At 38.2% G+C, this 24,508-nt stretch overlaps 2 protein-coding genes across 4 annotated transcripts; one reads left to right on the top strand and one right to left on the bottom strand.

Annotated features, from left to right (window-relative positions):
* Positions 1-2,246: 2,246 nt before the first annotated feature.
* LOC107594166 (bifunctional 3'-phosphoadenosine 5'-phosphosulfate synthase 2-like) lies at positions 2,247-11,330 on the top strand. The gene is made up of 12 exons (XM_016284126.1): positions 2,247-2,458; positions 4,663-4,777; positions 5,041-5,276; positions 5,385-5,523; positions 5,730-5,848; positions 5,994-6,107; positions 6,568-6,679; positions 8,224-8,429; positions 8,577-8,712; positions 8,922-9,190; positions 9,294-9,523; positions 10,071-11,330. Exons 1-12 carry the CDS (start codon positions 2,432-2,434, stop codon positions 10,210-10,212), a joined length of 1,845 nt encoding a protein of 614 aa, XP_016139612.1. The 5' UTR covers positions 2,247-2,431; the 3' UTR covers positions 10,213-11,330.
* A 1,413-nt stretch (positions 11,331-12,743) lies between these two features.
* On the bottom strand, positions 12,744-16,761 carry LOC107594164 (ATPase family AAA domain-containing protein 1-B-like). 3 transcript variants are annotated; one of them, XM_016284124.1, is made up of 5 exons: positions 16,448-16,761; positions 14,148-14,335; positions 13,594-13,692; positions 13,351-13,471; positions 12,744-13,261 (listed from the first exon to the last, which is right to left on the bottom strand). In XM_016284124.1, exons 2-5 carry the CDS (start codon positions 14,319-14,321, stop codon positions 12,969-12,971), a joined length of 687 nt encoding a protein of 228 aa, XP_016139610.1. In that variant the 5' UTR covers positions 14,322-14,335; positions 16,448-16,761; the 3' UTR covers positions 12,744-12,968. The 3 variants fall into 3 exon arrangements, with proteins under 3 accessions (XP_016139610.1, XP_016139609.1, XP_016139611.1); XM_016284123.1 differs by lacking the exon at positions 16,448-16,761 and adding an exon at positions 16,047-16,082; XM_016284125.1 differs by lacking the exon at positions 16,448-16,761 and adding an exon at positions 15,891-15,915.
* Positions 16,762-24,508: the final 7,747 nt, after the last annotated feature.

Raw genomic sequence — 24,508 nt, 5'->3', positions numbered from 1 at the left:
TGAATGAGGCCGATGAGTGTGGTGTCGTCTGCAAACTTCAGGAACGTGTCTTACGCGTGAGCAGGGGCGATTCTATGATTTTCATTTTAGGGGGGCTCAGCCCCCAATGAGGGTAATAAGAAAAATAATTATAAATAAAAAATTTTTTTGACTAATAGGGATGGTTTACTAAACTTATTGCAGCATTCCACTGTATTTAGATATGTATAACATTTTAGTACTGAATAAGCCTTCCTGATCTCACACACACACACACACACACACACCTGTTTACTGTAGTTACAAACACAAAATGTTACTGTTTGCTTTTCTAGTACAACCCTCTTTCTTTAGCTCAAGTATGCAAACCTCTTTGCACATGCACTATAATATGTATTATATTGAAAGTTAAATTTCCAAATGAAAATGGCAACGTGATCGTTTCATAAAGTATGCAGGTTTCATTTTTGCTGGAGGAAACAATTACTGTAGTTCATCTTTTATAGCTAGTAGCCTACATTGTGATTCCATTTAGAGCACTGGCCTAATCCAGATTTGGCAATCTGGAAAAGTTTGTATATGGATCTGAGTGATGTAATGTTAATCTGGACTCAAAACAGCGCCAAAAAAAGAGATGGATGATCATTCTGATCCAGTTTTTGAAAATTTTTTTTTAACTGGGCCATGGAATTCAAAACATGGAACTGAAAAAATAAATAAATAAATAAAAAATTAAAGGTTTAACATGATTAGCAGATTTGACACAAACTAGAGTTCATGCTGCTCCAGTGCTGCTGTCATTAAAGCGAAAGAGGGACAAACCAAGTAGCTACTGAGACATTCTGAAATTGAGGTTGATATTGCAAATTTTCACTTAAATTGTTATGCTGATAATATAATTTGTAATTACAGATATACAAAATAGAAGCATTTGCATTAGGGAACTAATTGCCACACAGTGTGGAACAAATTATTTTTTTCCTGGAGAATCATGAGGCTCTATGAAGTCTTTGGAGGGGCTTGGAAGCGAGGGAGACCTCGACCATATTATTAGGCGCTGTTTTTAAATTACACCGCATGCGAAACTGCAAAAAGCAAATAGCCTACTCTAAAAGTGTGAAGCGGCGCTACCCGATCATCCGCCTCCGCCACCATGTAAAGTGATAAACGGCGCAAATCGCTTGATCCGTTCAGATGTGACACAGAATTGTGTTATAGAGTCGTGTGATATGAGAACATTAATGGTTCTGTAGTGATGCTGGCTGAAGACAGCCTCGACAATGTAAACTGCATGACGAGGTGAATTGGAAAACGCCATAATTACAAGCTTGTCTATTCAGCACCAGAGTAATTTAACTTGCAGTTATTAACACTGTACATATAGCTTATGGTGTTTGGGGGTTGGTTTACTTTACAGTTTTACTTCTTGTGACCACAATCTTACTAATACTAGTCAGTTAAAATCTGGATTCTATGCAAGAACTATAGTAAATTCCATTAGGGCAAAGGATAATAGAATAGCTTTAATAGCTTCTTTCTCTTTAAATGTTTATTCTAATTAAATTTATTTGAAGTAAAATGTTATTCAATAAGAGCCTGATTAAAGATAGATATCAGTGTCTTAAATTAGGTGTTAACTATTTATAAATGTTAAAGTTCTTAAAGGGACAGTTCACCCAAAAATGAAAACTGTCATCATTTACTCACCATCATATAATTCCAAACCTGTATACATTTCTGTCTTCTGTGGAGCATAAAAGAAGATCATTTGAGAAATTCAAGATTTTTTTTGGTCCATACAGTGGAAATCAAGGTAACAAAATGGTTTGGTAACATTCTACAAACTATCTTCTTTGCGTTCCTCTGAAGAAAGTAAGTCATACGGGTTTGGGACGACATGAGAGTGATGAAATGATGACAGAATTTAATAGCAGTAGCCTAACTTTCCTGCGTTCTAGCTCAAAATCTGTGGTTGACTGTCAAGTGCGTTTATAATGCATTATTAAGTTTGTTGCATTTGCTGCGAATTCAGTAATATTTATCATTATTTGTTTCTGTCCTGTTTTATCTATGGGCTAGATTCGTCCAGGGCCGAATTTTAACCCCAGTTCATCCCTGAACTCCTGTTATGGAATCAAAAAGATAACAAAAGAGATAGCGGCTATGATAATTCACTCATGTTTTTTCTTCATATATGTATCTTAACGCTTCCGTTTTGTATTACGCTGCTGGGACTGCGCGAGACATGCCGAGTAACTGAATCAGTGTGCAGTCGTGATTGTGACGTGAGCAGCGCACGCTGATCTGATGGTGGGAGGATTTCAGGAAGAGCGCTGAGTGCTACGTGTCCAATACTGGCTTCCACTAACTCTACTTTACTTTTACTCAGTGTTAGTTTCGGAAGGGTCACGTCTTTAGAAAGCCTCGGCCAGCGTGTTCGCTTTGTGGCATCATGTCTGGGATGAAAAAGCTAAGAACGGTACGTTTGCAGATGTCGGGCTTTTTTTTCTTGCTTTTGATTCTTTCTCGCTGAACTTTGAAAAGTTGCATCGATAGGAACTATGAAATGTACAGACTATAAAACATAGCAGAAACCGTTTGTATTAGTACTAATGCCTTTGTTTTTTGATCATGCAATAATAATAATAATTCAAAAAACAAACCGTTTATTTTAAGAGGCGCTACATTCACACAGAGTAAGAGTTGCTCGAGTTAATCATCCGGATAATAACTACTGGATGAATATGGAGTGGCAGCCCCTTAAAATAACACAAGTGTTTGTTCTCGGCAGAACGCGTATTGAAAATATAAATTTGTGATGATGTGGCAGGATGTTATGATTCAGGCTTATCCTTTTCATCACTTTGTCTAGATTTGGCAAATGACTTAACTTCGTTCCATGCTTTGTTTAGTATAAATTAAACTCACTCATCTCCTTATACTAGAATAACTCTGTTTTTTTTACGTGCCAGAACCATAACATGCATGTCATTGTGATCCGCAATATAACCATATAAAACTACTCAAATCCCATGTAAGATTAATGTTATTTGTAACTCAGTTCCTTATGAAGCCAGATTTTGCATATCCTCAGTCAAAGAGACACTGTGTACCAGTGGGAATTAACAAACCCCAGGGTTACTTGCATCAAGCTGGGATTTCTTGTGTATCCAAAGAGCCTTGGTACAGAGAGAGAGAGATGGCTCTGCTCCAGCTGGCCAACTCTCCATGGGCCTGCATGAATGGCCTTGTTTGTTTCTTTCAGGAGCTGCTCCCTCCTCAGTCCTGATGACCGAGTCATATACACTAGAATATAATCCACAAGAACACAACTGTGTGAATTAAACGGTTCAGAAGAAAAATATGTGTTTGTGCTCTTTCGAAAGATGCCTTTCTTACACTTCAGTCAAATGTTGTTCTGGGATGCTAATATGCAAGTAGGTATAACTGCAGATCTCCAAAATGGGGCGTGCACTCCAAAAGTGGGCAGAACCTCCAAAATGGGGCGGGGTCTCCTCGCTCAAAGACTTTCACCATTGGCTCTGGCTTCAGCCAGTTGATATTGACTTACATTTCAAAATAAAACTTTATAAATTAAACATTGTTTCTAGTTCATCTAAAATAAGATATGCTATATAAGTAAATATTCTCCGTGAGAGCAGAGCTCAAAGCTCGTGGCCAGTGCTGTTCGGACCGGAGTTTGAACATCTGGTGCTTCATGATATAACCGGGAATCACCCACGAGCTCTCCCGCGAGCCGTCCCAGCGCAGCGCAGGGGGAAGATTTTACTCTATCGCTTTGTTTTAAGCAGCGGGGGCGTCCCGGGGCTCGAAATTCGCAGGGTAGGAGGGTAGTGATGCTGGGTGTAACGAAAAAGGTGCCATTGTCCGGTGAGGTCCTGTTGGGGAGTTACGGAACGATCTCATATGGCATAATCTTATTAACTGTTTATCTCCTGAACGGCATCTTTCTTTACCACGCTGCCAATCCCGCCGTGCAGTCAATCTCACCGGGTAAGGTTAGGGTCAGGTGTGGGGTAGGTTTAGGGGTTAGCATTTTTTGTAGCATAGTGTAGGAAATCAACACTTTAATTGACACAACCAATAAAATCTTTAGAATCAGCTGTGGGGCGGAGTTTGCACTGAAGGGGATTGGGGGAAAAATTGCGCATGCGTGTCATGTGCCTGTCTGTCAATGGGAGGAAGCCACGCCCTATTTTGGAGCTCCCACCCCGTTTTGGAGTTCCCGCCCCCATTTGGAGATCTCCAGGCTGCAGTTATACCCTAAATGACTTTTTCATGAAGTTGAAATTAAAGGGACAGTTCACCTAAAAATGAACATTCTGTCATCATTTACTTACCCTCATGTTGTTTCAAACCTGTATGACTTTCTTACTTCTGTGGAACATAAAAAAATATTTTGAAACCAAACAAGTTTTGGTGATTGTTGACTTTCATTGTATGGACAAAAATGATATTCTTTTAGATATGTGTAATTAAATGATGACCGAATTAGCATTTTTGGGTGAAGGATCCCTTCAAACACTTTTGTGAATCTGACCCATTGTCCATATAGAAACACAATGTCAAAATCAGATGATTTAGGCACCGACTGCACAACTTGCAAATTGTTCTCATGCTTGCTTTTCTATCATGTATATCTACGTTTTGTTTTGTACGTAGGATCTGCAGAGAGCAACCAATGTTGTGTACCAGGCTCACCATGTGAGCAGAAGCAAGCGTGGCCAGGTGGTTGGGACCAGAAGTGGATTCCGTGGATGTACTGTCTGGCTGACAGGTGGGAATTTCTCCTGTAAAACTTTCAGGAGAAATTTAGATCGAACTAGTTATTAAGGAAAGTTCACTCCTAAATGAAAATCCGGTCATCAGTTATTCACCCTCATGTTCAGACCTGAGTGACTTCCTTTGTTCTGTGAAACAGAGGAGGACATGTTAGGCAGAATGACAGTCTCCATACAGAGTCACCATTCACATAAAATATCACACCTTTTTTCCATACAATAAAAGTGAATTTTAGTTCAGTGTTTCTTTTTTCTACAGGGCTGTCTGGTGCTGGAAAGACTACAATTGGATTTGCTCTAGAGGAATATCTAGTTTCCCATGCCATTCCTTGCTACTCGCTCGATGGTGACAATATTCGACATGGCCTAAATAAGAACTTGGGCTTCACGACCACAGACAGAGAAGAGAACATTAGACGTGTTGCTGAGGTGGCCAAACTGTTTGCTGATGCTGGGCTGGTTTGCATCACTAGTTTCATTTCTCCGTTTACAAAGGTGCCGTGATATTTAATGACATCAGAGGTTCCTTAATTGCATGATATTTTCCAACAATTTCTAAATCAGGATTGATTAAGAGGAGGATTTTACATGTGCTCACAACAGGATCGAAATGACGCCAGGAAGATCCTTGAGAGCGCGGGTCTGCCGTTCTTTGAGGTGTTTGTAAATGCACCACTGGAGGTGTGTGAGAGCAGAGATGTCAAAGGACTTTATAAAAAGGCCCGTGCTGGAGAGATTAAAGGTATGTTTTGGGAAAATACATCTATAAATGCATTGCTTATAGATGTCCCATCGTGTTTATCATGGATAGGAGAAAATAGATAACATAAAAAACATTAAACACTTGACTTATTTTGGACATAAGAATGCAGAGAATAATGTCATTTACATGAATGCATCTAGAAAATGTTTTAACTACAGTACTTTTTTCTTTTTTTTACCATGTAGGTTTTACGGGAATAGACTCAGACTATGAGAAGCCTGAAGCCCCTGAGCTAGTGTTGAAGACTGGAGAGCTCACTGTCAATGACTGCATTCAGCAGCTAGTGGATCTCTTGAAGGAACAGGTGGGTCATTCTTTCATTTCTGGTCATCAAATGGATCCTTGTGTTTGGCCAGTTGTCCCTTTCTTTGTGCCAGCAGCACACAAGACTGTCAATTTTCAGTTGAGAGATGTTGAAAAATCACTGACCAGATGATTCGTTATCCCAGGATATTGTGCCCACTGGTGTGACAGAAGAAGTGAATGAGCTCTTTGTTCCTGAAAACAAGCTGGACCTGGTGCTGAGTGATGCCAATATACTCCCCACTTTAACTATCACAGAGGTAATGCAACCCTTCACAAACTCCCACATACCCTGCTGTGTGAATCAACTGCCCTGCATGTTACACCACAGGCTTTTCATCACAGTTCAGTTAACTGAAAGCTTTTCACTGTAACCTGGTGTTTGGAAATGGAAATCTATTGCATAATTTAACTAAAAGAACTACTTTACATAAAAAATGCTGTTATTTTATGGCAAACTTATTATGATGGAACACACTATAATGATGCTGTAGCAAATTTAACACTACCCCTAAACCTACACTTTTTTTTACACAAGTTCATTCCCATAAGTCCCTGCTAGTGACAACTCTTTTCCCTGCAGATGCCATTTTTGCATTCCAGTTGTGTTATCCTGTGCACAACAGCCGTGCGCTCCTGTTGTTATTGTGTGGCAAACTATCGCTCTTATCGTGAAATAAAACTGAAGTTCTGTTTGTGTGTTTCGCTCTGGTCCTGTAGCTGGATTTGCAGTGGGTACAGGTTCTAGCGGAGGGCTGGGCGACTCCACTGAGGGGATTCATGAGGGAGAGGGAATTCCTGCAAGTCTTGCACTTTGGAACTTTGCTTGATGGTAAACACATTTCTAAACTGCTAAACCCACTGACAGAGACATCACCCTCAAAAATGTGCACAGTTTCTCCATGTAATTTCAGAGTTAACAAAGTTAAGAAAAATAATGAGGGTTATACTATCAAATAATAAATTTGTTAAAATTTTCTATTTTTTGCTTTTCTATTTTTGTGTAAATGTTTTTGTTCAAAAGTTTTTTTCCTCAAAATGCAATTAATACGTTTATTCAATAAGGATTGATCAAAGTGATCAAAAATGACATTAAAGACATTTATAGTGTTACAAAATATTTTTATTCCAAATAAATGCTGTTCTTTTGAGCTTTCTATTCATCAAAGAATCCTGATCATAAAAATATTAAAGGAATAGTTCACCCAAAAATTAAAATGTCATGAATTACTCACCCTCATGTCGTTCTAAACCCGTAAGACCTTCGTTCATCTTCGGAACACAAATTAAGATATTTTTGATGGAATCTGAGAGCTGTCTGACCCTGCATAGACAGCAACGTAACTGAAATGTTCCCAAGTCCAGAGACGTAGCAAGGAGATCTGTAAAATAATCCATGTGACCGCTGCATCATGCGGATCTGTTTCCTACGTTGTTGTGATTTGATCTGAATGAAAACAGCGTATCCGTGTGACGCAGCTGACACAGAACAGCATACGCTGTTTACGTCCAGCTGATACTCTCCAAAATGGCACCAGGGTGACGCGGAGGAGACGAATTGTTGAATAAAGTCTTTGTTTTTTTTTCTTTTGCGCACAAAAAGTATTCTCGTAGCGTCGTAAAATTACGGTTGAACCCCTGATGTCACATTAATTATTTTACCAATCTCCTTGCTGCGTTTCTGGACTTGTGGACATTTCAGTTGCGTTGCTGTCTATGCAGAGTCAGACAGCTCTCAGATTCCATCAAAAACATCTTAATTTGTGTTCCAAAGATGAACGAAGGTCTTACGGGTTTGAAATTACATGAGGGTGAGTAATTAATGACAGAATTTTCATTTTTGGGTGAACTATCCCTTTGAGCAGCACAACTGTTTTCAACATTGATAATAATAAGAAATGTTTCTTTAGTACCAAATTAACATATCAGCATAGAATGATTTCTGAAGGATCATGTGACACTGAAGAGTAATGACTGCTGAAAATTCAGCTTTACCATCCAGATTTATGAGCTTTACCACAATTTATAATTTATATATAAATTAGATTTTATAATATATCTAAATAGTTATTTTAAATTGTAATAATATTTTACAATATTACTGTTTATATAGTATTTTTGATCAAATAAATGTAGCCTTGGTGAGCATAAGAGACTGCTTTCAAAAACATTAAAAAACCTTACCAATTCTAAACTTTTGAACGGTAGTGTATATATTATTAAATATTAATTTAATAATAACACTGTAATAATCAGTTATATTATGATCAGTAACTTTCATTTATATGTATTCAATTAGCAGATTGAGTTAATGTAATAATATCAAACATAACATGCAATAATATTAATTAATAATTAATAATATTGTATGTTTAGGGGGAGTCATCAACATGTCTGTTCCCATTGTGCTGCCCATATCCAAGGATGACAAAAAGAGGCTGGACGGTTGTGCTGCTTTTGTCCTGGAGTTCAAAGGTCAAAAGGTGGCAATCATGCGCAACCCTGAGTTTTATGAGCATCGTAAAGAAGAGAGATGTGCCAGGCAGTGGGGTACAACATGCCCCCAACATCCATACATCAAGGTGAGAAGACGCATGTCTGTCAAAGTCATTGCTTTTATAACAGTTGTATGTTATACTTGCTAATACAATCAGCCAATGAAATGCCACCTTTTATGCTCTCAGGAGATCAAAGTATTCTAGTTTCTTTTATCCTTACACTACGTACAGATGGTAATGGAGAGTGGTGATTGGCTGGCCGGTGGAGATCTGGAGGTGCTTGAGAGAATTAGGTGGAATGATGGCCTTGACCAGTACCGTCTCACTCCACGGGAGCTAAGACAGACATTTAAAGAAATGAGAGCAGGTAAAAGTGAAACATGTAGTAGTTTCATATGAAAAAATTACAATTACTATGTAAAGAATACTCTTATTATGATGGAATACATTATAATGATGCTGTAGCAAATTTAACACCACCCCTAAACCTAAACTTTTTTTTTTATATACAAATTCCTTCCCATGAGTACCTGCTAGTGTGACAAAACCCTCTGCAATTGTGTCTTTCCCTTGCAGATGCCATTTTTGCATTCCAGTTGCGTAATCCTGTGCACAACGGCCATGCGCTCCTGATGCAGGACACAAAGCATCGTCTGCTTGAGCGGGGTTACAAAAAGCCTGTGCTGCTGCTGCACCCTCTGGGTGGCTGGACCAAAGAGGATGATGTACCGCTGGACTGGCGCATGAAGCAGCATGCTGCTGTGCTGGACGAAGGAGTGCTGGATCCAGAGAACACCATTGTGGCCATTTTCCCCTCACCCATGATGTATGCTGGGCCTACAGAGGTCAGACTTTTGTTGAACATGTTACTCTGGGGGTATACTTTTTTAGTATAAATAATTGAGTCAAACCAATTCTGAATTGGACAAAAAAATTATTTCCTTATAGGTACAGTGGCATTGTCGGGCCAGGATGATCGCAGGGGCCAACTTTTACATTGTAGGACGAGATCCAGCAGGTTTGCCCCATCCGGAGACAAAGAAGGACCTGTACGAGCCCACACACGGTGGAAAAGTGCTGATCATGGCACCAGGCCTCACTTCTCTAGAGATTATTCCCTTCAGAGTTGCTGCATACAACAAAGTTAAGAAGGCCATGGACTTCTATGACACGGAAAGGTGTGTAAATATTTAATTTCAACTCTTAAGACTGCACTGAAATATTTATAACTATTTAACCCCCTAACATGAAAATTAATTAATGTAGAATCAAGATAGCTTAAGTATGGCATATCTTTTTAACTCTAAATGTAATGATAATGAAAGCCATCATTTTTAATATTTTTTATATATAATTAACATTAAAAAAATAAAAATAAATAAATAAATAATATATATATATGTATTTATATTTAATAAAAAATTGTCCTATTACAATGGTCACAAAAAAAAAAACATTATAATGAATGTCACATTTAGCTTTATTTATAACACCTAATAATGTTCCTCTCTGTCTGCTGTTTTATTTATATTGAAGCTAATTTATGCATTATTTTTAATGCAGATCACTACACTATTTATATTTATATATATATATATTTATATATTATATTTGTATATACCGTATTTTGCTCATCTTGACAAGAATTGATCACAGCTCACAGCTGCTTGACCAGGAACTGTTACTGAAACTGAAGTTCAAGGCAGCTGCATTTCTGTTTTTCAGACATGGTGAATTTGAGTTCATCTCAGGGACCAAAATGCGGAGCCTTGCCCGCAGCGGGGAGACCCCCCCCGATGGTTTCATGGCCCCCAAAGCCTGGAAAGTCCTAGCTGAGTATTACAGTTCTCTGCAGAAGGACCAGTGAACACAAGGCACTGGACTATATGCAGACATACAGTAAAGCTCTATTTAATCTATTTCATTAGAACTGATAGATTTATAGAAAGATGCATCGTGTATTCCAGTCCTACATTGTAACCATAATAAATCTTTATTACTCATTTCTACAGCATTCTTAGACAAATGCTATCTATATTTATGCCCTGCAAATTACTTTAAAATAGTATATTTTGTTCCCTGAAATCACCCTGTAGATGGATCAAACTACACAGCTACTGCTGTATCAGGTGTGTTATAGACTTATAGTCTGTTCGAGCAGTTCGAACTATGCGTGACGGTAATAGGACCAATATTTCACCTACCTCAGCTGGAGCTTTATTTGGATAAATGTTTTGTCTTGGCAGTATTTCCACCAGTGGAGAACATCGTGTACTCATTGAAGAGGCAGATTAATTCTATAACATTGATTATAAGAATTTAAAAATGTTCAGTACTGGCAGCGGAGTATAACCACAGTCAGATGTCTTTGACATTAACACAATAGTGTCTTGCAGTGTACGTCCATGTGCCTTAATGTAAATGTGCATTATTTTGACATTCCCAAATGAACGAGTTACTGTAAAGAGTGATGTATGAATGTTAATGATTTGTGCTGATTGCATAAACATGAAACTCTTGAGGAATCCAATGTGAAGGAACAAGAGCATATTCATTGTCTTTCCATTTTCTCAGCGGACCAACCTAAACATATTTATTATCTTACAGGAAATGTATTTACTTCGTTCTACTTTTTGTACAAACTTGTGAGATTTACAGTGTCATTTCTTACAATATTTGATGTAATGTGCATCGGGCAGTCATTCCAATAAACTTTATTAAGACAAAACCATTGCCATCCAATTTTTCTACAGTGTAAACAAAACATTTCAAATATATTCTGACTGCTAAGCACATTTAGACTGAAGAGAGCAGTGGACTATTGTAAACTAGGAAACCTAGTAACTGAAAAAGTCTTGCATATTGTTCATTGTATTGCTGGCAATCCATAGACAAGTTTCTCCAAAAGAATAATCTTTTCATTTTCAAGTCTCCTTTGCCCACTCGAACCCCAAAAATAACACCCGACAGATGAGTACATGCATAAAAGCAAAGATGCATCGTGTATTCCAGTCCTACATTGTAACCATAATAAATCTTTATTACTCATTTCTACAGCATTCTTAGATAAATGCTATCTATATTTATGCCCTGCAAATTACTTTAAAATTGTATATTTTGTTCCCTGAAATCACCCTGTAGATGGATCAAACTACACAGCTACTGCTGTATCAGGTGTGTTATAGACTTATAGTCTGTTCGAGCAGTTCGAACTATGCGTGACGGTAATAGGACCAATATTTCACCTACCTCAGCTGGAGCTTTATTTGGATAAGTGTTTTGTCTTGGCAGTATTTCCACCAGTGGAGAACATCGTGTACTCATTGAAGAGGCAGATTAATTCTATAACATTGATTATAAGAATTTAAAAATGTTCAGTACTGGCAGCGGAGTATAACCACAGTCAGATGTCTTTGACATTAACACAATAGTGTCTTGCAGTGTACGTCCATGTGCCTTAATGTAAATGTGCATTATTTTGACATTCCCAAATGAACGAGTTACTGTAAAGAGTGATGTATGAATGTTAATGATTTGTGCTGATTGCATAAACATGAAACTCTTGAGGAATCCAATGTGAAGGAACAAGAGCATATTCATTGTCTTTCCATTTTCTCAGCGGACCAACCTAAACATATTTATTATCTTACAGGAAATGTATTTACTTCGTTCTACTTTTTGTACAAACTTGTGAGATTTACAGTGTAATTTCTTACAATATTTGATGTAATGTGCATCGGGCAGTCATTCCAATAAACTTTATTAAGACAAAACCATTGCCATCCAATTTTTCTACAGTGTAAACAAAACATTTCAAATATATTCTGACTTCTAAGCACGTTTAGACTGAAGAGAGCAGTGGACTATTGTAAACTAGGAAACCTAGTAACTGAAAAAGTCTTGCATATTGTTCATTGTATTGCTGGCAATCCATAGACAAGTTTCTCCAAAAGAATAATCTTTCCATTTTCAAGTCTCCTTTGCCCACTCGAATCCCAAAAATAACACCCAACAGATGAGTACATGCATAAAAATATACCCCAGCGACTTAAGACTGGTTTTGTGCTCCAGGGTCACATATAAGGATGCACAATGCTAGAGCTATTATGTAAAGACCTAGTGTGCTGCATTCATCTAATCAATAACATTGACACACCGCAAATATGCAAATAAGAACATTAACTCAGGGTTTAGGAATGTACAGTTTGAAATGTCATCTTATGACTACCCAGGGTTAATTGTTAACACCGGGTAAATTATAATAATAATTCATTAAAATAATAATTTATGCATTTAGCAGACGCTTTTATCCAAAGCGACTTAAAGTGCATTCAGGGTATACATTTTTTACCAGTATGTGTGTTCCCTGGGAATTGAACCCACGACCGTTTGCGCTGCTAACACAATGCTCTACCACTGAGCCACAGGAACACAAAAAAAATAAATTAGTTGTGTGAAACTAGAATGACCAAGAGTTAACTATTTCAGGTGTGAAAAGCCCTAATGACAAATATCCAGAATTGTATTGCCATATTATGTGACTTTAAAGGAGTAAAATATACCAATTAAGATTCAAACGTAGATTTCCAGTGATCCATAAATGTGCAATGAAGCTGAACAGATCTACCTTTGAAAGCAAAGGGTAAAATTAATAACTACTGGTATATCAATATTAAGGGGTGTATGAGGGACACATAATTTAAATATGCATTTACCGATCTCATCGATGAAGATAATAGAGGGCTGTAGCTTGATGGCCAGTGAAAAGACAGCTGCAGCTAGTTTCTGGGATTCTCCGTACCATTTGTCAGTGAGAGTGGAAGGCTGCAGGTTAATGAAGCGGAATCCAGCCTCTTTGGCAGTAGCTTTGGCTATAAGAGTTTTCCCACAGCCTGGAGGCCCATACAGCAACACACCTGAGAAGATGACAAGCAAACCACCGCAGAATAATGTGTGGAGTTCAGTTTAGAAACACTTTATGGAAATATTTCCATCTAATGCCTACCTTTGGGTGGCTGAAGAAGCCTGGACCCTTCAAACAGATGTCTCTTCTGGATCGGAAGTATAACCGTGTCTTTCAGTTCAGTTATGACTTCATCCAGACCTGCAATGTCATGCCATGTAATCTGTGGACACACATAAATGATTTGTGTAACTTGCGTAATCATTTAAAATATACAAGTAGACTAGACAATTAAGGACTGGTAAATAAAGTCAGATGGTGACTTTAGATGGTGAAATTCCTCGCCTGCATAGTCAGTGGATCCACAAGATGAGCTGCAATGCTCATCTCATATTCAGAAAGCTTCACATTCTGCACTCCAATCTGCCGCATGAGTTTCTCTGCCTGTGAGGCCGCAACAAAACTTCACATTAAACTCCAGCCTTTGGTGAAGCTATGCTTTGTGAAAAGTTCAACTTAGTAAGGCTTCCTAACTTGTGGCAAATAATGGGAAAAAATACAATATAATGACCGTAGAATGTTTAGTCTCCATGAAAAGGGGATAGGACTATATATGATAAAGTAGTAAACAAATGAAAAGGGGATAGGACTATATATGATAAAGTAGTAAACAAATGAAAAGGGGATAGGACTATATATGATAAAGTAGTAAACAAATAAAAAGGGGTACATTTAAACATTTTCTACAATCACAATTTCTACATAACGGAATATTTTAGAGCGGAGCAGGACAAAAAATATCTGTAATATTACACTTACAAGAAATTGTGTACTGATAACTAACAGAACTCATCCAACCTTCCAAAACTATCAAGTAACTCATCCTGTAAACTGCGTACCTGTTTTTGTGCCTCAACTTTCTGTTTTCTTGTTGGATCAATAGCATCCACCATCCACTTTATTGTAAAATAGGTGACGGCACCAAATATTGTGAGGCGAAAGAGTAAACCTATGACCTCGTTCCGGCCCAAAGGGCGAGTGATATTGTCTGTTGGAATCTCTTTCAATACCATCTTCTTACATTCACCTGCAAAATAAAAACAATAAAATCAGTATTATTACAAATCTAGGGGGTTCTAAGGAGCCATTTACTTGACTTTTAACTTGAGTATTGAATATGGGTTTGAATGTGTAAATAAAGCTCTGTATAAATGTTACTTGCATATATACAATTCTGATATAGTGTGTCCAATCGGGTAATCAAAAGTTGTACACGCTCTTCACGCCCACTCGAACACTTGGTCCAAATACAGGAAATATGTCATGTAATTAGACAAGTGTTTTTTTTTTTATTGCTTGAAGAACATAAATACCAAACAAATAACAGTAAGAAAAATCTTAATACAATTTAAAGAAGTCCAAATAGCAGCATAACAAAAAATACATGGATAAACAAAATAAACATAACGGGAAAAGTAAGAAAGAAAAACAAATAAATACAGGAAGAAAAAAAACTACAATGCAAGGGGCTGGCTTAATCATCAAAAAATACCTTTTATTTTAGATTACATAGTTTAAGGGCTTTTTTATGACGCATGAGCTTTAAAGATTTGAAGAAGACCATTAAATCTTTCTGGAAAAATAATAAAGTGTGGGGGGGGTTTATTAAAGAATCTGCATTTATGAATGAAGTAACTGGCAAAAATCACAATATTATTAACCAAAAATTCAACATCACAATTCCGACAAAAGGACAAATATTTTACAGTTTTAAAATCAAAGTCAGGTATTACATACTTCAAACTTAACCAAGCATAGAGGTCATCCCATAATTGTTTTTGAGAATTTGCATAAAACAAATGTTCGGGGGGGTTTATTAAAGAATCTGCATTTATGAATGAAGTAATTGGCAAAAATCACAATATTATTAACCAAAAATTCAACATCACAATTCCGACAAAAGGACAAATATTTTACAGTTTTAAAATCAAAGTCAGGTATTACATACTTCAAACTTAACCAAGCATAGAGGTCATCCCATAATTGTTTTTGAGAATTTGCATAAAACAAATGTTCCAATGTCTGCTGCACAAAAGGTGCATCCATTACAATCCAAATTAAACCTGTGTCTGAGGAACTCATTACAGGGATAAATATCGTTAATCATTTTAAACTGAGCTTGTTTTACCTTTGGCAGAAGTGGAAAAGAGAGAAATCATGTTCTAATTTGAACCACTTTATCTTCAGGAAAATCATAGACAAGGAGTCTTTCTTTACTTTAGTAGGGGAAGTCTGTGTATTTACTAATGTTCTTAAAACCTTATTATTACAGCTCTGCTCTGTAAAATTAATACCAGAGATGATTAGATGACCTAATCTTGGTATCACAGGTGAATAACACAAAGCACCTTTAATATTAGACAAGTGGTCAAGTGCAAAGTGTGGGTATTGAGCCAGGCCTTATGTGAGTGCCTCCGTTCTGAAAGCATTCAATAATCACTCCGTGTTAGTTCCATGGTCAAATTTGCGCCTAATTATCTCGCCACTGTATAAAAAAAATGAGTGTGTATTGAAATACTACGAACTTCTGTACCGAACAAGTATTAGATTAAATAATAATAATAATAATAATTACACAGTACCGCCGATTCCAAAACACGCGGAGTACGCAACTTTGTCAATTCACTCTTAGTATGGTGATGAGTTAGCATAATTTCCTTTCATTTTCATAATTGTTTCACTGAAGAGTTATTGATGATTTCCTGTGACCTTCCTGTGGGAAAAAACAGATCACATACCTGAACCGTCTTTATTACTGGGTCTTGGAAATATTGTTTTAAGTGTGGGTATTGAGCCAGGCCTTATGTGAGTGCCTCCGTTCTGAAAGCATTCAATAATCACTCCGTGTTAGTTCCATGGTCAAATTTGCGCCTAATTATCTCGCCACTGTATAAAAAAAATGAGTGTGTATTGAAATACTACGAACTTCTGTACCGAACAAGTATTAGATTAAATAATAATAATAATAATAATTACACAGTACCGCCGATTCCAAAACACGCGGAGTACGCAACTTTGTCAATTCACTCTTAGTATGGTGATGAGTTAGCATAATTTCCTTTCATTTTCATAATTGTTTCACTGAAGAGTTATTGATGATTTCCTGTGACCTTCCTGTGGGAAAAAACCGATCACATACCTGAACCGTCTTTATTACTGGGTCTTGGAAATATTGTTTAAAAAAAAAAGTAGTTTCCTTTTAATCCAACGTTTAATTTACTTCCAGCGATCAGATTTTTTAAAAACACATTTCATTCAGCTACACTCTTCTTCTTCTATTGCGGCTGCTTCTTCTCTGTTTTTTGGCAAACCAACGGTAAAGGTGCATGTCCGCCACCTACTGGTCTGGAGTGTGAAACGTACACGGTTCAGCTATGAACTCTTCAACTACTATAGATTAAAAGGGGGGGAGGGGGCTTTAATAAATAAATAAATACAAAATTCAAAGCTTCAAACTCTTTGCTTAGTCTTCTTCTTCTTCTTCTTCTTCTTCTTCTATGGTTTATTAGCGGTTGGCAAACTAGCTTAGGTGCATTACCGCCACAAAACTGGATAGGCGTGCGGTCGGACCGCGTTGTACAAGCCGGTAAATCGTAGATAAGCTACCAGACCACTGCTAGCACAGGTAGTCCATACCATTAACAGTGCTGGAGCTACCCTTACGAAAATTAACCATGGTTTTACTACAAATAAAACCTAAAAACCATGGTTATAGTTAAACTATGGTAACCACAAATTAACAATGGATTTGCTACACTAACCATAGTTTAATGTATTTGTAGTAGGCCAAAACTGTGATTATACAAATGGTAATCAATACACCTAAAACCATGGTTACTACACTTTTACTATAGTAAAAACATGGATAATTTTCGTTAAAGGGGACTACATTTAAGTGATTCTCCTTCTCAGTGGTCAAAGACAATAGGATGATCAGCTGAGTGGTGAGTAAATGCATTCTCAGTCTGTGCCATCTATCATACAAGTGTAAATTATCCGAAGGTGATCCATCGTTTCGTGTTTGATGTGAAAGCACTATTCATTGGCGATTCGCTTCGCTTTTTTTGTGTAGCCCTCAGTGTGAAAAGCCCTTTAGATGACACAACAAAAAGGCAGCCAGGCATTGACATCAAGTGGAAAGCCATCAAGAAGACCTACGTTGATTCATGTATTGAGATTAGGCTACAGGAAGAGAAAACACAAGGAATGGTTAATACCTGGCACTTGGAAAAATAGAAGAAAGGAAACAATTTAAAGCCAAAATGCTCAGCACTAAGTCACCAATTCCACAGAGCATACAAGTCCAAAGATAAGGAGGTGAAGAAGAGCACCAGGAAGGAAAAAAATAACCTTTATAGAGGAGATGGCTAGCCAGGCTGAACACAACACAGAGAGAGGTGATTAAGCGCTGTATATAAGATCACTAAACAGCTGAGCGGTGGTAACAAAGGCCAGTCTGCCCCAATTAAAGACAAGAATGGCAACACCCTCTCAAATGTGCACGAGCAAGCCAGCAGACGAGTACAACACTTTCATGAAGGACTCAACAGACCTGAAACAGTAGAGCCCGCCAACCATCTAGCAGCAGCAGATTTTCTGAACATTTACATCAGTCCCCCAATTGAGGCTAAACTCAGACGTGCCATCAAAGCACTCAAGAATGGAAAGGCAGCCACAAATTAACAATGGATTTGCTACACTAACCATAGTTTAATGTATTTGTAGTAGGCCAAAACTGTGATTATACAAATGGTAATCAATACACCTAAAACCATGGTTACTACACTTTTACTATAGTAAAAACATGGATAATTTTCGTTAAAGGGGACTTTTACAGGTAGGCCTACAAGGGTACAATTTGACACACCGGCGAATGTTCTCTTCATGTATAGAGACCAAGGATACACAAAAAGTCTTGAGTTACTTATTTATTGGGCGACAACAAGCTCTGCATAAAAAGAGTTGTAATCGGATCAGTAGACTTCTGTGTATGCCGATAGAATTTGGGGTGTATTCATACATTACTGTCATATTGTACATGTCTGTATTCAGTTATGTACTATTTATGTACCAAATGCAGGGTGTGGGGGGGACTCAGGTCCCTGGCAGGTTCAACCATACCAGATTGGTCTCAGGCATGGCAAAGCATTGCAATTTACCAATATGCACCAACAAATGAAGCTAAGGAGAAGGACAAAATTAACTGGTATGAAGTACAACACACAGTCTTTAAAGTCCCTCATCATGTTTATCGGCAACAGGAATACTAAGGCTGGAGCTGACAAAACTAACTATTAGATAGAGCTATGGGAAGCCAAGGTTGTGGGGAGATAAATGACAATGGCAGCAGACTTGTTGACTTTGACTTGGACAACAACCTAGTGGTCAGATGCACCATCAACAAAAGGACATCCCCAAGCTGAAATGGAAATCAGCTGATGGTAACACGATTGACCACATCCTGATCAATGGAAAGTGGTCCTTCCAAAATGACAGTGTGTTGAGATGCAGATGTCAGCAGTGACCACTACCCTGTGAAAAGTAGCCTATGATCAAACTCAAACTTCACAAGGTGAAAGAGGAAAGTCAGTGACGTAAAGCTAGATGCTGCCAAGATCAAATTTCCTCAAACCTACAGGGAACTTTGTACTGAAATTGAGGAACCATTTTAGTGTCTGGAGGGCGTTTCACACTGAGCGTGATTAATTGACGCGAATGTACGATGATGTTCTTGAATAAAAATGTTTCAATAAAAATGTTATTCACACCAGGCGTGATCAGTTGCGGCATTACAAAGTGAGATTTTTTTTTTGACCAGTGTGTCAATTTTTTCCCTGTCACACCAGGATTAAACAAGCTGTCCAATTAGATTTGAATTTTAGATTATGTTCCCGGAGGTGCTGCTGTTGCACAAAAGGGCAACATTGGTGGTTTTATATCAGAAACACCATTCAGAAAAATTATATTCTTTAAATACAGCATACTACTTTGTTGCACTTTCTAAGGCAAATAGAATGATAAGGCACTCACCGTCAATCTATGGAACTCCCCATGCTCTTCTCTTTTCTCAAGAATAAGGTGTATCCAAAAATGCTGTCTTATTCTTTTCCTTTCCTGATTTAAAAACAAAAACTCGTCCTCGCTGCTGCTGGTAGAGAAATCCATTTTCTTTCTTTTTCTGTGTTTCTAGAATTAAATCACTGAGGGTTCTTCTGAATTAGTGAGTGTGCTCTAGTCTTAATGCACATCTATTTTGACATCTATTTTTGATATTTAAGTGATACAACATTTAAGTGATTCTCCTTCTCAGTGGTCAAAGACAATAGGATGATCAGCTGAGTGGTGAGTAAATGCATTCTCAGTCTGTGCCATCTATCATACAAGTGTAAATTATCCGAAGGTGATCCATCGTTTCGTGTTTGGTGTGAAAGCACTATTCATTGGCGATTCGCTTCGCTTTTTTTGTGTAGCCCTCAGTGTGAAAAGCCCTTTAGATGACGCAACAAAAAGGCAGCCAGGCATTGACATCAAGTGGAAAGCCATCAAGAAGACCTACGTTGATTCATGTATTGAGATTGGGCTACAGGAAGAGAAAACACAAGGAATGGTTAATACCTGGCATTTGGAAAAATAGAAGAAAGGAAACAATTTAAAGCCAAAATGCTCAGCACTAAGTCACCAATTCCACAGAGCATACAAGTCCAAAGATAAGGAGGTGAAGAAGAGCACCAGGAAGGAAAAAAATAACCTTTATAGAGGAGATGGCTAGCCAGGCTGAACACGACACAGAGAGAGGTGATTAAGCGCTGTATATAAGATCACTAAACAGCTGAGCGGTGGTAACAAAGGCCAGTCTGCCCCAATTAAAGACAAGAATGGCAACACCCTCTCAAATGTGCACGAGCAAGCCAGCAGACGAGTACAACACTTTCATGAAGGACTCAACAGACCTGAACGGGATGGCCAGAAAGGCGCCACCAATAGGAGTCTGAGTAAGCATGGGCTCCCCAAACTGTGCGAGGTGGGGGATGCTCAGGCTTGTCACTCCTCCCAGAGGGCTCCTTCCTGAGTGTAGAGCAGTCTCTGGGCTTAGTGGCAGGAGTGGAAGGTTCACAAGCCCTCCTAGTTATGAAAATCTTAAGGGCAGTTGATAGAGTCTTTGCCGTGCGGAATTGTCAACCACTCAACTGACTGCTTCTCCAAAAAGGCCTGACTGGGAGATAGGGGCATCTATTAGGAAAACCTTCACCTTTTCACGAATCTCAGTGAGATTTAGCCAAAGGAGGCGTACGGTAGTCACCAAGCCCGCCATTGTGTGTCCAATCCAGGCACGTGCACACATAGACATCAAAGGGGGCTTGAGCACCTGTCCTTTTTCTTCCTCGAGAGAAAATGCCCTCTTTTTTTTAAAATAAATGAATATATGTATATACGTGTGAATCTGTTTGCACACAGCTTTCTCTGTCAAACAAATAAAAAAAATCTAAATATCAGGTCGGGTCGGGAAATGTTGAGACTGTCGAGTTCTGATGTCTTTCTCCCTCCTCGTCTCAGCGCAGCACAGCAGTGTAGCACACATTGATCGGCACATCACAGTCACAGACAGGCAGAGAGCCGCAGAAGTGAACCCCTCCCTTCCTTTCCAGTTGTGTTTGTGTGGAGGTGAGTGGTGATGAACAAAAGACTAAGCTACCTGTGCCTCAAATTTACAGCTAATTATCCAAAAGACAAAAGACAAATATAGTTAATTTGTCTTGCTAACATCCATGACTCAGCTACCATGTAAGTTAGCTAAAGTTTAGCTAAGGCAATAGGAAGTCTAGTAGGTTAGGCCAGTGCGCGTTCTTTCACTACATGATTCAGTTTATTAAAATGCATTTAGAATAATCACAAAATTCAAGATATGGGGGCAGAAATCTATATATTTATATATAGTTAATCAGTATCACACGAAGACTTTATACAGCAGTTCAATAAACATGAATTTAATACACTTACTTTAGACACAAATGACTGTTTTTGGTATATTTTGCCAACAAATATAACTCCAATTTGCATCTCTGAGCAACATGAAGGTGTTTCGTTCCTGAATGAATCAACCGTTTAAATGAATCGGTTCAATCGCAATGACTCACTTATAAACAGTGACTTGCTGCCACCTACTGGCGGTTTTGATTTCACATTTAAAATGTCTTTTCATTTAAAAAAAATCAAATATCAGTATTCAACATTTTATGTTTCAATTATCACAGCAGTATTAATGTATTTGTAACTGCAGGTTAAAACATTAATGTCCTGTATTAAACTGTGTAAATGCCACTTCATAAAAGGTAAAAATCAATTTAAACTTATTGGAAAAGATTAATTTCTATCACTGCTGTGAACTGATCACCACACAGAATATGCAGAATATCAAAAACTTTAGAAGTCAGCTGTCCACGGTAGTCCGTACCAGATATCAGCACAATAACACATTCAGCAAAATGTTGTCTAATTATCGTTATCGATAAAATCCCAGAAAATAGCGAGATATATTTTTGTCAATATCGCACACCTAATATATTTAACGTTTTGATTAGGAAAAAATGTAAATAAATGTGAGATGCCCTTTTTTCCACTTGAGCCCCTGCCCCTCAAAATGTCTGTGCACGTCCCTGGTCCAATCGCACATGCAGTGTGCTTAGTTGCACACAATGCCAAGTCAGTAGCTCTGCGGAGCTCCTAAACTGCCTCCGGGGTAAGGCCCCAGTGTAAAGAAGAAGAGAAAAAGACTTCCAGGATTGAGCAGATGAAGGTGAGGTGTGTGGCCAGTGTGTCCTCAATTGCTGAAATGCTAACATGGTTCTGTGGAGCACAGCTAAGATTGATGAAGTCAGAGGCCACAGCTCCTAAACTGCCTCCGGGGTAAGGCCCCAGTGTAAAGAAGAAGAGAAAAAGACTTCCAGGATTGAGCAGATGAAGGTGAGGTGTGTGGCCAGTGTGTCCTCAATTGCGGAAATGCTAACATAGCTGTGCTCCACAGAACCGACAAGATTGATGAAGTCAGAGGCCACTGCATTAGTGAGACAAGCAGAAAACAGCTGCTTCCAGGATCTCGTGATGAAGATCGCTGAAAAATGGCAACTTTTCTCCGAACGGGGCATGAATTCCCTGCACTGGCCCTTTACGGGCCCACTTAGGGCTAGCATAAGGGCCCCCAACGGGCTGCCAGCACAGAGCCTTTGAGATTTTGCTCATTGGCAAAACGTTGGCCCCTTAGTGCTGGCCCTGCACGGGCAGACTCACTTAACCCACACTATTAATCTATAACAGGGGTGCCTAACCCTGGTCCTGGTCAATGGCCCATTTGAGAGATATAAGTGCATTACCGCCATCAGCTGTAAAGCAAGAAGAACCCTGGTACTGATCAAACACACCTAAACCAACTAATTAGGATCTGAAGGAGCACTTGATAATTACATACAGGTTTGTTTAATCAGGGTCATCCAGGAACAGGATGCACCCCTGATCTATAACAAATACATCCGTTTCGCCCCTGGGCTGGGACATGAATAATAATGAATAAATTCCATGACAAATTTTGGGTCCACAAATAACCATTCAGTCAAAGGTTCTTTAAAGAACCATCTCTTTCTTACCTTTTTGTAATCTGAAGAACCTTCTTTCACCACAAAGAACCTTTTGTGAATGTCAAAGGTTCTCTATGGAACCATTTAGACAAAAAGGTTATTCAATGGCATCGTGAAGCACCTTTATTTTTAAGAGTGTAGGGCCTATTCAAAGGAAAATCTGAGAAGCCTAACTAGAACGGGCCAGACAAACCTCTTCTGAAGTAAGAGAATCTGAGGGGTTGATGGCATGCTCACTATTGCTCAGGAGATGCCCGCACCATCGGCCAATAAATTGGCATGATTTATGAGTTTCAGACAATTGGCAATGAAGCATTGAGTGAACCTATGAACTAGCCCTGTTCTCCACCCTAACAATAGGGACTAAACAACCGATCATGGCAATTGACCAGAAAAAAATCTTTTCACATATTGAATTCTCACAAACCCTCAAAATAACAACAATCAGGGGGTATGCACGTACAGTAACATCAGTGATTTTACATGGGCTCCACAGCCAAAACATAAAGGCTTTTGTAAAGAAACAAATCAAATATTTCGTTCAACCATAATTAATGTTTTGCAAACAAATATTTATAACAAAAGACCATCACATAACCTCTGTTCTGGGCTAAATTCAACACTAAAACATTTAATTCATGGCCAATAAATCTATAAATGATTTTCAGTCAAATCATTCAATTCTTCAACTGAATGGGATAATTTACTTAATGGTTTACAATTTACAAATAAATCTGTTCTGTTAATGTGTTATAAATACAGTTCATTGACTGAATCGCAAAAACAACAGAGCAGGAAAATTACAGTACAATAAAGGTTATCAGAGAAAAACACCCATCCACCATTATTAGATCCTAAGCACCACCTTTTGCAAAACATGACACGATATACCGCAATAAGAAAAGACATTGATTAGATCTAGTTTAATCGTCCAACAGATCTGTTGTTTCATCTTAAAATAGCAGCATCCCACTCAGCCCAGTGAAAAATGCATAAATTTAATTTAAACCATATAAACATATTTTGATTGAACTTACAGGCTGATTGATGTGTAATCTTGTGCATCTCCCGCACTATAGTAGAATGAAGATCTTGGGGCTCATTGGTGGCTCCTATTATTAGTGACCTTAGTGCAGAAAACAATCACAACACATCAGTTGGAAAAGTAAACTGTCTTGCATTTTGGATCGCTGATCAAACCAGTAATTCTGACAAGAATTGTGCTACACATGCAAACACATGCTGAATTGTACCTAGCAGTTGAAGTCAGTATTAAGGCCATCCCATAAGCTCATGAACTGAGCCTTCATCATGGCAGTGGCCTCAAGATCTGAACTTGAGCAACTCCTCAAAAAAAAAATCTAAGACATGAAGATGATAGTACTTCAAAATGACAAAATATACAGAAACAGATGTTGATTCACTTATTCAATTATACGTTTAGTCTTTACTATTTATTTTTATTTCGTGTATAGTTTATACTAGTACCTTGTGTCTGAAATAGACTATGCCCATCTCTTTTTGTCTGAATGGTTGTCTCTTGTTCTCTATAGTTTCTCTGTCTGTCTTAT

This window comes from Sinocyclocheilus grahami, unplaced genomic scaffold, assembly GCF_001515645.1.
Source record: "Sinocyclocheilus grahami isolate Dianchi unplaced genomic scaffold, SAMN03320097.WGS_v1.1 scaffold180.1, whole genome shotgun sequence".
Taxonomy (NCBI): domain Eukaryota; kingdom Metazoa; phylum Chordata; class Actinopteri; order Cypriniformes; family Cyprinidae; genus Sinocyclocheilus; species Sinocyclocheilus grahami.
The sequence above is the reverse complement of the archived record's forward strand: the minus strand, read 5'-3'. Positions and strand labels throughout refer to the sequence as shown.